A 16,520-nucleotide genomic window follows, 5' to 3' on the forward strand; every position below is an offset into this window, starting at 1 on the left:
GGCATTCATTTAACCTTAACCGTTACTAACAGCAGGTTTTACAATGAGGCAAATGTCGCTAATATGATAGGCAGTGTTAGTTAGTTAGTTAGTTAGTTAGTTACCTGCAGTGTTAGCCGAGGACATGCTAACGTTGCTAACGTTGCTGGGTTCAGATTCACCGACGTTAATCATTCATTCATAGTTATTGCATGTTGGTAGTATTTCCTCCCTTTGGTGAAATATTCACTTTGCAAGTTGTCCCGTTGTCGTCTATTTTAGGGATGTGTAACCAAACTTTCGAGCGTTTGTACCGCTTGGGCGCCATGTTTACTGTTGACTGCTGGCTGCACTGGACTCACCACGCAACGTTGCGTGGTGACGTCATTCGCGCCCACTGGAATCGATAAGGGAATCGTTTGCAAAATCGCCAAACGATTCCAAGGAATTGAAACACTGGGAACCGGTTCTCAACAAGAACCGGTTTTCGATTCCCATCCCTAACTATGACCAGCTCTTTTTTCAGGTGGATTTTGTCCCCCAAACACCTCTCTTAGAGTTTGTACTCCAAGTTTACTATACTGAGAGGGCATCAACTGAAGTGTGTGTACACGATGTCAGAGTTGTGACTCATACTTGTGAAACTGTTGCAACCCGACGGAGATCCCTGATTCCCCCCGGAGGCTTAAAGCTACAATAAACCAGCTCATTATTGGAGACAGAAAGCACAGCCTAAGGTGGCTCTTAGTAAGGACATCATTACTCTTTTTCTGCCTCATCCTCCGGGCTGAGATCTTTGATGCAAAGTGAATTAAACATTAAAACGCTCTGGTCTTGAACCTGTCAATGAGCAGAGAATACTTTAGTCCTGGTTGTAATTATTTTTGTTCACTGACCTGAGAACTGAGTCCTACGATGTAATTATCTCACTCTGATCTTGTACGTTTTCACCACCTCCATCTGTTACGTTGCCTCTCATTCTGACCTTTGACCTGTGAACCTGGGCGTGCGACAGTCTCTGCCTGCTCCGCCCTTGCCGTCTTGCTCAGACCCTTCCACCACGCCTCTCTCTTCCCCTCCTTCCCCACAGGTGGGAGACCAGATCTTGGAGGTGAACGGCCAGAGCTTCCTGAGCATCCCGCACGACGAGGCGGTCCGAGTCCTGAAGTCATCGCAGCACCTGATGATGACGGTGAAAGACGTGGGCCGCCTGCCGCACGCCAGGACCGTGGTGGGGGAGACCAAATGGATCGCTAGCTCACAGATTGGAGAGAGCTCTGCCGACAGCAGCATGGCAAGGTGAGCTTTGGCTGATCCTCAGGATCCTCAGCATTTTCACATTTAACAAAGTTAAAGCTTAAATTTGTATCTAAAAATCTTAAGCCCAGAATAGTTGGAAGGTTTTCTAATATGCAACAAAAACATTCAAAGCAATTTATAAAGTCATATGAGCCTTTATTCAACAGACACAAGTACAAAGAAAATCATTTTTAGTTTCCTAAATTGACTAAAATTCTATGATAACATCATACTCTCAGCGCTCTCCCTTCCTCTCTTTAACACTTTTTAATTGTTTGGCAACTGTTCATTCCTTCTGCTTACAAGATTTAATGTGCCCAACACTCTGTGGTTGTTGTCTGACTCTCCTCCTCCTCAAACGTGCCGTGCAGTTTCACTGGGAGACTAAGCACCCATATTCTGTGTCTACGCAGCCAGGCTGTATGTCATGCAGGATAAAGTCCTCAGATAAATAACCACAGACCTGTTGGGAAAAGATGTCACCTTGATACCAACACAGATTACTGGCTTTTGCACCTTTCTCGAATATCAGCCTGAATGGTATTTCTCATCTTTTTTGACCCGTGAATTATAAAAACATTTAAACACCAGAAAAAAGTTTGCTGTTTTTTTCCCCTTTCAATATAATTAATTCAGAAGTAAGTACTTTGCATTTATATAATAGCAATAATAAACCTTTATTATGTAAAAGAAAACTGAGAAAACAAGAAAACTGTTGGTCCAACTGACAGTTGGTTTGTAGTAAAAAAAAAAAAAAAGTGTAATCCTGAAAACTGGTGATTGTCTTTTTGTATTGCGTAACAAAAAATACATAAAAAATGTATTGAATTGAGTTAAATAGATATATAACAGGTGGTTTCATCATACAAAATAGATTTTGGATTTAAAATTCATTAAGTTGCTTTATTTTGGGGCTTTGGTAGGGCGGGTCATTTGTGACCCATAGGACAAGGGGAGTAAACACAATGTTAAGACTGCACAAAGGTTTAGAAGTTTGCCCCCTTTGGTGGCTGCTCCTTTTATACCCTAACCTGTCACCAACTAATTTGCAGATTGTAGGATCTTCCAGAGCAGTGTGATCTTAGTCCAGTGTAGGAATAAAGTTCTGGATTTGTTCACACTTTCTAAATGCAGTGAAATTAGTCGACTAAAACCACTGAAAATGATTTAATTTGTGCTTGTGTTTGTTGAATAAAGGTAAAAATTAATTAACATTTTCCAGATTTAAGGTTTTTTTCCTGTGCTTTTCAGCAAATGCCACCATCAGCTGAAAAACTACAATTAGCAGTCGCGTCAACACAGCAGAAAAAGCCTCATAATAAACATCAGTGGTGTGTAATGCGACAATGTGATTATATTTAGGGAATGTAAACTTCCACTGAAAGATAAGCACGAGTCTTAAGCTGCAGCAAAAAGAATGAATGTAAAACAGCACAGACATCTTGTTCTTCTCTGACTGAAATCAATATTTAACGGTCTTACGTGATCAGACTCTGTCTTCCATATGGCGGGAAGTGCATGCAGTATGCAGCTTCTGTCAGAGTGCCACACCTGATCAACTCTTTTTCTGCTCATAACCTGGAACAAATTTGCCACAACCAAATAAAAGGCTTTAAATGGCAGACTCATTTTTCTCATCATCTCAACAGCATGCGGCACATTAACCCAGCAGGTCAGAACCTGTAACTCGTGAGATGGCCAAATATTCCTGAACATAATGGCTTTTCTGGTCAAATTGTTTGAGTTAAACTGATCCTTCTGATTTTAGTGTTTCGTTTTATTTTTACTAGGGCTGGGCGAATTGACTCTTTATTATCGCGTTAACTTGTTAATTATTTAACGCCGATAACTAATTTTTCGCGCATTAACGCAGGTTTTATTTATTTATTCAATTTTTTTTAGAAGAAATTAAAAAAATTGTATTTTTTTGGGGGGGGGGGGCTTTTGTGCCTTTAATGGATAGGATAGTTCAGAGAGACAGGAGTAAGGGGGCAGAGAGAGGGGGAACAACACGCAGCCATCCGATGCTGGACTCGAACCAGGGCAAGCGAGGACTATAGCCTCTGTACATGGGGCGCCTGCTCAACCCACTGCGCCACGGACCACCCTTGTTTTATTATTTATTTTATTTTGTAAAAGTCTGTAGCTCACAGGCTTTTATTTTGTAAAAGTCTGTTGCTGTCTGCTGTGGAACCGGAAAAGAAAGTAATCGGCGGATCCACCAAACATGGAGAAGGGTACGGAACTTTTACTCTGCCATTTTCATTTTAAAGTTCTTCCAGACGGCGGAGTCGACAGAACCAAAGTCATAACACTGCCAAGTTGAATTGTCTTCTCACCGTAGTAGTTCCAGTCTAAAATATCACTTAAAGGCAAAACACACAACTGATAGCAGCAAGTCATTCAAGGAAACAGACAGTGGAGCGAGGCTTCTACATAAAAACTACAGAAAGATGCTGATGTTAAAAGTGTGTTTGCACAACAAATGTTATGGCGCTTTCATTCATATGGCAGCACATTTAAAATGAAGCTAAATGCTAAAAGCTATACACTACTTTTGAATTCATTTTTGGATTTTGCGTACAAATGCGATTAATCGCGATTAATTAGGGAAATCATGTGATTAATTAGATAAAAAATTTTAACCGTTGCCCAGCCCTAATTTTTTACATTTTTAATACTTTAGACACACCAAGGATTCTTTTCATCTTGCTCCTCACCTTTTTAACATGTTGGATGCATAAATTCCTGTAGATTCCACGAAGACAAACACCAGTTGATTTATGCTCCAGTCCCTCATTTGTGGTCATGAGCTGTGAGGAGTAATAGGAAAGCAAGTGGTGGAAGTGAGCTTCCTCCAAGTGGTGGCTGGGCTCAGTCTTAGTGACAGTGTGAGAAGCTCGATCAGCTGGGAGGGGCTCAGAGAAGAGTTGCTGCTCCTCCGCCTAAGTGGTAGGAAATTAATGGATGGAAACAAAAACCCGCACAGACTTTAATCGGAAAAAACGGAGGTAAAGGAGTAATTGTAGAACTTAATGGCTTTTTACGCCTGGTGATTGGTGGGAAATATGGTTCCAACAAAAAGAGCTGTCATTTAAAACAAGGAATGATTATAAAACACCTTCCAGAAGATGATTTCACTCTGAGTGTGGCAAAAGATGCTGGTTGTCCCGACAACGGTAAAGTTGTAAAGGGAGTGTCATGGCTATGTTTTATTTGTTCTATTTTATTCTAACAAAATGAATAAAGACTTAATGAACATCATCCATGAGAGGTGATTCAACATGTACTGGCAGGGGTGGAAGTAATTACATTAAGAGAACATAATTATGAAATGTTAAGAGGGTGAAGAGCCAAAAACAAAGCTTTGATTTGCAAGAGGGACTATTTTTCATTGGTGAAGTTTTTTTCTACATTTGTTTCTTCCCCAGAAAGAAACGGTAGTTTGAGTCATTATCTCTCCTGGACTTTGAGCTCTTCAGCTGTGTTGTAAAGACATCTCCTTGAGTCATTTCACTCAAGCAGGAGGTCTAAAAACATGACCCACATAATGCATTCAGCGGAAAAGAAAAGATCATATGGGTGTGTTTCGTGCATCTCAGTGTCTGTCCTTTGAATATATTGAAAATGATTTGTAGAAGATGTACACACTTCCCATTTTCTGTTGAAGCGATTAACACCTTTGTCAAATAATTACGGTACATTGAGTGCAGCAGGATCATAATATAGATGTGCATGCACATATAAAGACGAGTGAATCTGTCTCTGTGTGCCTCTGAGGATTATTTGTCCTTTTCATCTGTGTTTCTGCAGCTTCTCTATGGACCAAGGAGCCTCGGCTGCAGGAAAGGTGAGATTTGCAGGCAATTAAATCTTTGTATGTGCTCTAAATACAGGCCTGTGGTGTTTAGTGTGTGTTTGTGTGTAGTGTGTGTTTGTGTGTAGAGTGATTCTCAAGGGGCACGATTGTCTCACTGGCTACCCGGTTTCCTGACAACAGCAACGCTGGCCTGGAGAATGGTTTATGGAAGAGAGACAATGCTGTTGTAACTGCCCACTTTTATTGTTTGGGAATGAAGAAGCTGCCTTTCCTTTTACACATTTGATACATCGGCTTCTCCAAGTATCATATGTGCAATTAAAAGTGTCAGTTTAAACACTAAAGTGATCAGTTATAGACAGATATGGCCAAATTCTGTGATTTAGCATTTTGGATTGAGAAACTTCATGATGTCTGCATGGATTCAGGGGGCCTATGATGACTTCACTCAATGTATGGTGCACTTGAGCTGTCCTCACTAATGGCTTTGTGATTCAGAGGATATATTTCAATACTCCACCCATCTATCCATTTTCTATACAAAATTAATCCAATTTAGGGTCGCTGGGTTTGCCAAGCCCGTCCCAGCTGCCATTGGGTGAGAAACAGGTCGCCCAATGAGACAAACAACCATACACTCTCACACTCTCTCCTAGGGATGTCCTAGAGTCAATTTAGAATCACCAATTAACCCAACATGAATGTCATTGGAGGGTAGGAGGAAGCCGGAGTACCCGGAGAGAACATGCAAGCCCCACACATAAAGGCCCCAGCCAGGATTTGAACCAGGAATCATCTTAATTTATACAGCCTCTGGACAATATACTCAATTTTAAAAGCTAACTCTCATGCATAGAGTCTAAGCAGCTGTGAGATGTTACATTATTCAATTAGAGTTAATTTAGAGAGCTGGTATTTTTGGCTCCTGACAGACCTTTTCGAATGCCAGGTACAAGGATCTATCCAGGAGTAGAAGGGAGCTCTTCTACAGTACGTTGAATTTTAGTATAGAGTTACAGAGCTAATCAGATCACTTTGGATTTAAGGTAACAGACTGTGCAAATAGCATCACTTAATTGAGTATGTTACTCTCAGGCTAGTGTGGACTGTGCAGTGTTCAGTGGTCCTAAGGTTAATAAAGTATTTAACCTTAGTAACATGTTTATAGGTATTACTTTTATGTTATAAGGTATGTTATGATCAATATCAGTCATAGGTGTAGTGTAATCTATATCAGCCATCAATGCTATGGCTTTGTGTAAACAAAAGGGGATCTTCAGAGCTACAAGCTCACCAAGAACAGTTAACAGAAGGATCCCTGCAGATCGGGAAAATTCAAGCTCATCTGGCCAAGAGCTAGCTCAATTAGCTGCAGAGTTCCTGACTGAGTTCTCTTTTGGCTGAGCCACACTAGCCTGGAGTTTGCCAAGCTAGTTTTTCCAAGCGTTTGGCCAAGCATTGCCGTTTTAACAATGCTGAAAGCCATTGAAAGCAAATACATTACTATTCTGATATGTCACCTTACATGCAGTTATGTATTAATTCAAGGTCTTCTGTTGAGTCGTTATCTGATTCAAGCATCTATGGCTGAATTATCCTCGTTTTAGTAGGCTTAAACAGAGCATCGCGTAAACAGAGTCGGAATAAACAGGGAAGGCTGCTGGTGGAGATTTTAGGGGGGGCAATTAGCATATTAATAAGTCTCCATTCACGGAATGAGGAAAAAGGTGAAGAGTCAGCGCTAAGCCATCTTAGGACCATGACAGCGAAAACTTCCAAATGTTCAATTCTGAGGAACGCGTCGGTTTAAAGGGATTTGTGACTGTGATTTTAGACCAATGCAGATGCTGTGATGTTACCTTTTACTATAAAGCTGTCATTCACTCGCTCACAATAAAGAGTGCTGGCACTTTCTTTAGCCTTGACTTTGACTTTGCAAAGCAAGAGAGAGCTGGAAGAGACAGCAGCTGACGGCAGCAGAAGAGGAGGAGGAAGGTGAGCAGGACAGTTCACTTTTCATTATGGAAGCTCTGACGGACAGCCCACCCTGACAGTGCAGGGAGGCCATACAGCACCACTGTTAGGGAGAACATGGGATTGTGGCCCTGAGGGGTATTTTCAGAAGAGGGGGAGCACATTTTCTCCAGACTTGTGACTGATAAGGGTTTAAAAGAGACTTGTAAAATGAGTTTTTATCTGACAGCGGTAGTACACACCAGTGGTGTGCACAGTGTTGGCTGTGATGATTCATTTTTGGTCGAATGTTTCCTTTTCAGACTGAAAAACTAAGTAGGATCAAAAGAACCTGCAAACTGATCATGATTTATTTAATGTCGCAATATTTCCAATCAATCTTATCTGCCTAAATAACCACATGGAGTCTGTGTGTCTGTGCCAATACCTCCAGTGCCATGGTTTCATACTCATAAGGTTGAAGCGAGATAAAGGACTTGATGAAAGTAAAGGAAATGTAGTCTTTGTGGTTCCCTGGTAGAGGACGGAACTCCAGCGTCGAAGAAATTAATCAATCAAATCAATTTTCTCTTTTTATTATGAGCAAGAATCTCTTTTTTACTCAAGTTATTGTTCATTATAAAACATTTTATGATAAAAAACGTATGATTTGGTGGAACTATGACTGGACTAGATGACACTCGGCCAGAAATACTGGTTTACTGCATCTTCTCAACACTGTGTTTTTTTGTTTTTGTTTTTTTAAACCTTCTATGTGTTGCTTGTATCACTTTAGTAGAAATTCCTTTTGAATTGTTTGTTTGGCATTTCAGATTTATTCTGCAGTTTAATCTACCTTTGGGTATGACTAAAGTTAACCTAACCTAACCATGTGAAATTGAGGAGATGTGACAAAAGCCCATGGTTGGATTTGTGCCTGTGAGGATGCAGATGCATGCGACCGTTGTTGGCAAATTGAACTGACACCTGCGTGTTTATGGCTTTTTGTATTAGCCCACTCAGGCGTCTTTGCATGGCTGCTGAGAACAAATGGGTTACCAGATGAGTAATATTACTAAAAAGACATTCATTGAAAGGATTTTCTTAGCAGCATACATACCCATCACCTCTCTGTTTGGTGATAATAAAGTGGACCCCTTTCGTCATTAACATGAGGTTCAGAGCTTATTGCTTTCTATTTTTTTTTCATCTGAAGAAGAGCAGGTCATGAAGCATGGGTAATAAAACAAGAAGATGTTCAGCCCGTCTTGGGAAGACCTCTTCTGGGAACAATACTCGCTGTGCCACTGGACAAATGTCAGAAATGTTTTAAAAGCCTTAAGGCAGCTCTTTAAAATACTGGCTTAAAGACTATAGGATGAGGAGTGCCACAAAAAAAGAATAAATCTTAAAAAGAACAAAGCTATTGATAATGAAATATAAAGAGGAATTGAAAAAAGAATTCTTGTAAAAATTGAAAATGTGAAAATATTAAGGGGTATTGATAGAAAACAAATATATATGACAGCATTTATTTTGATTTCAATAGAATTTATTTAATCTTATATTGTTTTATTTTTCCATTTCCATTTCTTTTCAACATTGCTTTTGATTTAATAACATTACAGTCATTTTGCAGACGCTTTTATCCAAAGCGACTTACAATAAGTGTGTTCATTGATTTCTATGTTGCTTTTGTTATTTCTCAGTAGTTTGTACTTTTTTTCTTTATATTTTTTCTCTTTATTTCTTCTTTTTTTTTTACCAAATCACAATGCTGACCTGACCTTTTTTATGTTCTAGAATGCGCTGCTGAGGGTGGCAGCACGTTGGAGTAGCTCTGTACCTCACATTGAGATTTATTCTTTTTTCTAAATTTCATTCCTGTTTTTTCTTGGAAGAAATTGCATTTTTTTGACAACTGTTCCTTCCTGCCTTGGATGCTGTGCAGCTGGATTGATTTTTCCCAATACTTTTGTATATTTTGCTCTTTTGTTATGATGCATAACCATAGCAACAAGGTGGTTTACAACAGGGAGCAGCTGATTAACATTGGAAAAGCAGAAATAATTCGACAACTGAAGCCAGAAATCCCACTGGAATTGAAAAGGAGGCGTCGTGGATGCAGAGCAGGAGCAAAGAGGAGAGAAAGAAAGAAGAAGTTCAAACCATCTCTGCCATCCGTCATCATGGGAAATATAAGATCGTTAGCTAACAAGTTGGATGAACTTCTAGCCTTGACAAGGACTCAGGAAGAATATCAGGAATGTAGCATAATGTGTTTTACTGAGACATGGCTGCAGGATCATATCCCCGATTCCAGCGTCTCTCTGCCGGGCTTCCTGACTGTACGAGCAGATCGAGATTTAAAGAGTAGCAGGAAAAGGAAAGGGGGTGGATTGGCAGTGCTTGTCAACAACAGATGGTGTCACCCAGGACATGTTACTGTGAAGAGTCGTCTCTGCAGTCCTGACATTGAACTATTGGCAGTAAGTTTTCGTCCATATTATTTGCCAAGAGAGTTCACTAGTGTTGTTTTGGTGGCTGTTTACATTCCACCCTCAGCTGTTGCCGACACTGCATGTGATGTCATCAGTTCCGTTGTTGCTAAGATACAGACACAACACCCCAATTCTTTTGTGGCAATATCTGGTGATTTTAATCATGCCTCACTCTCTGCTACACTGTCAACTGTTAGAAAGTGGTCAAAGGAAGCTGAAGAAGCCTTACAGGGTTGTTTTGATGCAACCGATTGGATTTCTCTTTGTAAGCCACATGGAGAGGACATTAATGCCATGACTGAGTGTGTGACTGACTATATAAACTTCTGTGTGGACAACACCATCCCCACCAGAACAGTGAGATGCTTCCCTAATAACAAACCCTGGATCACCAGTGAGCTAAAGGAACTATTGAACAAGAAAAAAAGAGCCTTTAGGGAGCGAGACAGGGAGTTACTGAGGAGTATACAGAAGCAGCTCAAAGTCAAGATCAGAGAGAGCAAGGAGGTGTATAGAAAGAAGCTTGAGAGTAAACTGCAGAGGAACAAAATCAGAGATGTGTGGTCAGGAATGAAGAAGATCACAGGCCTCAAACAGAGGGAAGATCGGATGGATGGAAGTCTGGACAGAGCAAATGAGCTGAACACATTCTTCAACAGGTTCAGTTCAGGAACAAGCTCACCATCCTCCCCTCCTGTTCCCAGCCAAAGAGACATCCCACCCTCCTCTGACCCACAGTTTTCCTGTAACATCTCCACCTCCACCTCAGTCATGGATTCTTCTGCTTCCACTAGTTTGTCTTCAACCCAATCAGGAGATGCTGCTGTCCCCTTTGCCTCCCCCTCCCACTTTTCTGTTTCTAGAAGTCAGGTGAAGAGGCAGTTGGAGAGACTGAACCGGAACAAGGCTGCAGGTCCAGATGGTGTCAGCCCCCGAGTCCTGAAGGCCTGTGCAGAGCAGCTCTGTGGGATTCTGCAACACCTTTTCAACCTTAGCTTGACCCATGAGAAGGTACCACTGTTGTGGAAGACATCCTGTCTGGTTCCGGTACCAAAGAAAACTCACCCTTCAGATATCAATGACTACAGACCTGTTGCCCTGACATCCCACATCATGAAGGTCCTGGAGAGACTCCTGTTGACCCACCTGTGTAAGCAAACCAGCACATATCAGGACCCCCTGCAGTTTGCTTATCGCCATGGAGTTGGAGTTGAAGACGCTATCATACACCTGCTTCAACAAACCCACTGTCATCTGGACAAAGCAGGCAGCACTGTGAGGATCGTGTTCTTTGATTTCTCCAGTGCATTTAACACAATCCAGCCTGATCTGCTTCGTCTGAAACTCCAGAAGACTCAGGTGGAGGCCTCAACAATCACCTGGATTAATGACTACCTGACAAACAGACCACAGTTTGTCAGACTGAAGAATTGTGTGTCTAACCAGGTGATCAGCAGCACAGGAGCACCACTGGGGACTGTACTCTCACCATTCCTTTTCACTCTGTACACTTCAGACTTCCAGTACAAGTCAGACTCCTGTCATCTACAGAAATATTCAGATGACTCTGCAGTTGTCGGGTGTATCAGAAATGGACAAGAAGCTGAGTACAGAGAGCTGGTGGACCGCTTTGTGGCATGGTGTGGGAACAATCATCTCATCTTGAATGTTAACAAAACAAAGGAGATGATTGTAGATTTCAGGAGAAACAGGGTCAGATCAAACCCTGTTTCCATCATGGGAGAAGAAGTGGAGGTGGTTGAGGAATATAAATACCTTGGTGTTCATGTGGACAACAGACTGGACTGGAGACACAACAGTGAAGCCATCTACAAGAAAGGACAGAGCAGACTGTACTTCTTGAGGAAGCTAAGGTCCTTCAAGGTTTGCAGATATTCTACAAGTCTGTTGTTGAGAGCTTCATTTCCTCTTGCGTCATCTGTTAGGGCAGCAGCATCAGAACCAGGGACCTAAAAAGACTCAACAACCTGATAAGGAAGGCTGGTTCTGTTCTGGGGACGACTGTGGAACCTCTGGAGACAATAATGCAAAGAAGGATTTTGCATAAAATCAAGAGAATTATGGACAACCCTGAACATCCTCTCCATGAGACTGTTATCGGAAAACAGAGTCTCTTCAGTCAAAGGCTTCTTCAGTTTGGATGCAAAACGGACCGCTACAGGAAATCTTTCCTGCCCACAGCCATCAGCATCTATAATAACTCCTTGATTTAATAGAGCTACATCAACATTTAATTTCCCTCTGGGATAAATAAAGTATTTTTGAATTTTTGAATTTGAATTGAATTTATTCAGAAGGACATTATTATTACAGAAGGACCACTCAAAGCATTGCACACTACAAGCCACATTCACACATGCATTCATCTAGCACTGAAGCTTTTTTTTTAGTAGTCTAGGCAGTTCTTTTTTTCTATACACGCCCCCTGGGGCAATGTGGGCTTTTTGTATCTTACCAAAGGAGCTTGCAATTGGCTGATGACGACTCTACCTCTGAGCCACAGCCACCCCATCTATGATGGTGGAGCTGTGTGATAGATATTGTAATATTTATCAAAACATCTCCCAAAAATCCAAAAAGCACAGCTAAATCCCAATAATACAATCCAAAGAGCATGCATCAATAACTGTAATAACTCGATGGCATCATGCAGTAGTTTGCATGTTTCTGCTTTGTACTAGCTTTTGCATCTGTTTGCTTCCGTCTGTGCTCACTTATTATATATCTTAATAGAGTGGAACTACCAATAAAGCTGCTGTCATTTGCATATGTTTATTTATTTATTTATTTTCTGTTGCAGTGAAAGGAATCTGAATCTGCGACTGAAAAGCAGCCCATTAAGACCGTCTGTTTACCTGCGCGAGCTGTCAGAATAATTGGAAACTCTAATGATATCCTGATTTTAAAAGCACAGCACCAACGCACAAAACTACCATTCTTATAACATAAAGCCATCGAGGCTGTGATTTTGTCTCCGTCTACTTGTTTGACGATCACCCGGAGAGAAAACTCGAAGCTGCAGAATGTTTTGAGTATTTTCTTATGCAGTCCAAGGTCCCCCCTAATGCACTTAAAGGACAAAACTGAGCATGTGCACGGAGCTCACAGACAGTGCGGCTTTTCTTTGCTGCTAAATGAGCAGAGTGGAAGCTGAGAGAGGGGAAGTGCTCTAGTGGAGCAGTGCATAGCAAATCTGTCTGAAAAGTTGGTTGACGTGCACAAGTGACTCTTGGAAAAATCATCTGAAATGTAGCTAAATCTGCCAACAAATACAAAAAAATCCACTGGGGAACCCCTCCCTAACACGCTGGACAATTGTACATATAGGTGAAGTCCAGTTAACCTAAACCAGCCGTAATATGTGAGATAATCTTCAGGTCAGTAGGAACAGAATAAATATGAGACATGCTTTAAAACTGTGCTGTACTTTTTTAAAATATGTTCTCACATTTGTAATCCATATTTGTCACACTAAATGTCAAGGTTTGCTGTTAACTATGAAAGCAACTATGATAGTCACAATGCATTCATTCTAATATTCAGAAAGAAATATAGTTTACTCAGGCAATCTTTCTTCTATATATATATATATATATATATATATATATATATAGAGAGAGAGAGAGAGAGAGAGAGAGAGAGAGAGAGAGAGAGAGAGAGAGAGAGAGATGTTTTGGTTAAAAAAAACCTATTGGGAGAAAATCTTCATGTGAACATATTCATTCCAAAGGTTCCTGTGTGTTTTTTAATAAGCTTTTTAATACGTTTCTTACCCTGGGTGCCAACACTTCAACATAATTTACTGTAGACTTTATTTCATGGTCACATATTAAAGTTTGGCAGTTCAGTGTGTCGCGTGACCACGAAGTCACACCGAAGTCACATGTTGAAGAGTACCAGCTAACCGAAATGATGATCCCTTGTAATAATCCCTTGAAATAAAAGAGTACTTTCAACTTTTTGGCAACACTTTAAGGAAGACCCATTCATTTTTCAACATGACAGTGTCCTCCTCCACACACCCGGTTTCATAAAGAAAACCTTTTTTTCCGGCTTGTGTGGCAGAAGTACACCAAAGCACAACCAGGCCCCTCAAAATGGCACCGAACAACAATGCTGACGGCAGCTATTCTCTGCTTTAGCCTCCCGTCTTTGTCTTTATCTTTATCGTGTGTGTTCTCAGTATTCGTAATGCGTGTTTGAAATACTTAGCTGTCAACATGCTTTGTTTTGTAGTTAAGTTTTCAGATGCTGCAATGTAAGATCAGAAAGCCCTTTGCGTAACCATTGGTCCTCTCTACAATTCCTCCAGAAATGGAAGAGGCTCAGGATAAGCAATAACAGCCACGGTACATGCAGATGGAATGGCTGCTCTGTGCTTGCATGATATACGGTGTCTGGGGGTATTAAGAGGGTAAGATGTATAGCGGCAGGGCTTTGGGGCTCAGCAGAAGTGGGGAAGGTGATAATTCACTGCTCTGCAGCTCCTCCACGTGAGCCAAGCAGCCGCTCTTAGAGGCGACCCCCACTGCTAACTTCACACTGTGTCGGCATCGTCAGCGTAAATATTTATTTCTTCCCAGAATGATCTGCTGGTAATTGAGCAGCTTAAACAAGCAAAGCGGTTTGTGTCCTAATGTTGTTTCTTCCCTACACAGGGGCCTGTAGACTTTGTTTATCCCAGTCGGCACATCATCTGTACCCCCCCCTACACACACACACACACACACACACACACACACACACACCTCACTCTCTCCATCTCGTAATTGCAGCCCAAAGGCCAAACCAGACAGATAAGCTAATTAATTAAGGAAAGGTCACACAGCAGTTCTCAACCATTCATTTTTCTTTGACCCCATTTGGGACCTGATAGCACCAATGAATATCGTTTAAGATACAACAGAATGTCATAGAGAAAATAACACGGCTAACTTCTGCCTTTATCGGTCACACGCAGTTTGTCTGTAGCGATCACTTCCAGTAGAGTTATTTAATAACAGAGGTTTTGTTCTTTTTTAGAGAAATCTGATGTACAAACAGAAAAACAAAGGTTAAAGGGATAGTTTGCCTCTTTTGACATGAAGCTGTATGACATCCCATATTAGCAATATCATTTATGAACATTTTCTTACCCCCTGCTGCGTCCTGTGAGCAGAGTTCCAGCCTCGTTTTGGCGTTGATGAAGGTAGTCCGGCTAGTTGGCTGGGGTTTAAAAAATAAAGCGTTTTGCTTCTCAAAACAATATGCGTTTAAAAGAATAATACATTTGCATCACAAAATTGTTCTCCAGGAAAAAGTCAGACCTCAAAATCGCTTGGTGCTATTTTCTCTACCTTTGTTTCACTGCCTTCTGCCACCTGACGATAGCCGTGCCTGTTACAGTGTTTACTGCTCGGAAGCAGGGGACTGCTCGGTCTGCACTTCGGTCTGCACAGTCTAAATCAAATCAAATCAAATCAAATTTATTTGTATAGCACATTTCATGTACAAACAATTCAAAGTGCTTTACATAAAATAAAAGCATTGCAGCAGGGAAACATTAAAAATACATAAAAGAATATAAAGCGAAACAAATAAAATCATTTAAATGAATTTAAAAACAAGCAACAGTCAAGATACGTTAAAAGATATCGTGCAGATTTCATGCATAGACACATGAGAAAAGCAATGTTTTTAACCTGGATTTAAAAATGTTCACATTTGGTGAAAGTTTAATCTCCACTGGCAGTTTGTTCCACTTGTTCCACTGCTTCTCCATGTTTAGTCTGGACTCTGGACTGGACCAGCTGATCTGAGTCCTTGGATCTAAGAGCTCTGCTAGGTTTATATTCTCTGAACAGATCACACAGTCTACACAGCACGCAGTCATACGAAGGGAGAGAAAATAGGGACAAGCGATTGTGAGGTCTGACTTTTTCTGGGAGAACCATTTTGTGATGCAAATGTATTACTCTTTTGAACGCATATTGTTTAGAGAAGCAAAACGCTTTATTTTTGTGGCCCCAGCCAACTAGCCGGACTACCTTCATCAACACCAAAACGAGGCTGGAACTCTGCTCACAGGACGCAGCAGGGGGTAAGAAAATTTTCATAAATAATATTGCTAGTATGGGATGTCATACAGCTTCATGTCAAAAGAGGCGAACTATCCCTTTAATGCAGTAGGGCTTTATGAACAGATTCACTGCAAATATAGGCAGATAACTGTCCCACCAAAAACTACTGTAATGCGCTCAAAATATTAAGACTTTAATAGTTTAAATAGGTAACTGGTGGCTGATAGATAAGAAACGAATGTTATAATAGTTATAATAGTGTCGACCTGCACTGTCACGGTGAACATGCTGGATTGAACACATTTCTTGTTTGTGTGTGTCAGCCAGTCTTTTTCATTCAGGCCTGATGCACACTGACCCATTCAAGAGAACTGCAGGAACAATCTCTAAAGAATGAAGATGAAATATGTCCGCACACAGCTCACTATTGACTCTGCCAAAGAGCAGAAAGTGCATTAACTGCCTGATAGGGCTTAGGCGCAGTATAAATATAATACAGCGGTGGATCCGAAGACGATTTATAGAGCTTGTAAAGGGAACTTTAAAAGAAGTGGGTTCACCAGGACTCGTATCATGTAGATAACGATCCCGAGCAGGAAGTTTCCATTCTTGTCCATTTACGGTGAGCTGTGGGAATCTGAAGATCTTACATCTGTTCGTTTCATTTTCTCCTGTCCCAAAGAAATGGTCATTTTTTTTCCACTTACTCTGTGGGAACGTGACGTTAAGTACAGCTATACAGGCCTTTGACAGGCCTGTTGCTCGTAAAAAGTCATGGCATTAATAAATATAATACATTCTTTTGAAAAAGATAAGAGTTTTGATTTGACTGTTGTTAGAATTGATATAGAGCCTCTCCAAAGAATGACAAAGCACACTCATAGTAAC

The 16,520-nt window shown here is 40.9% G+C and overlaps 1 protein-coding gene across 1 annotated transcript in view; it reads left to right on the forward strand.

Annotated features, from left to right (window-relative positions):
• The window catches only part of whrna (whirlin a), a 153,647-nt gene that overhangs the window by 106,107 nt on the left and 31,020 nt on the right, over positions 1–16,520 (forward strand). The window contains exons 5-6 of the mRNA XM_075455977.1: positions 1,070–1,278; positions 5,092–5,128. Of these exons, the coding sequence (XP_075312092.1) occupies positions 1,070–1,278; positions 5,092–5,128 (246 nt within the window). The remainder of the gene's footprint in view (positions 1–1,069; positions 1,279–5,091; positions 5,129–16,520) is intronic.

The sequence above is a fragment of the Odontesthes bonariensis genome, chromosome 22, assembly GCF_027942865.1.
Source record: "Odontesthes bonariensis isolate fOdoBon6 chromosome 22, fOdoBon6.hap1, whole genome shotgun sequence".
Lineage (NCBI taxonomy): Eukaryota > Metazoa > Chordata > Actinopteri > Atheriniformes > Atherinopsidae > Odontesthes > Odontesthes bonariensis.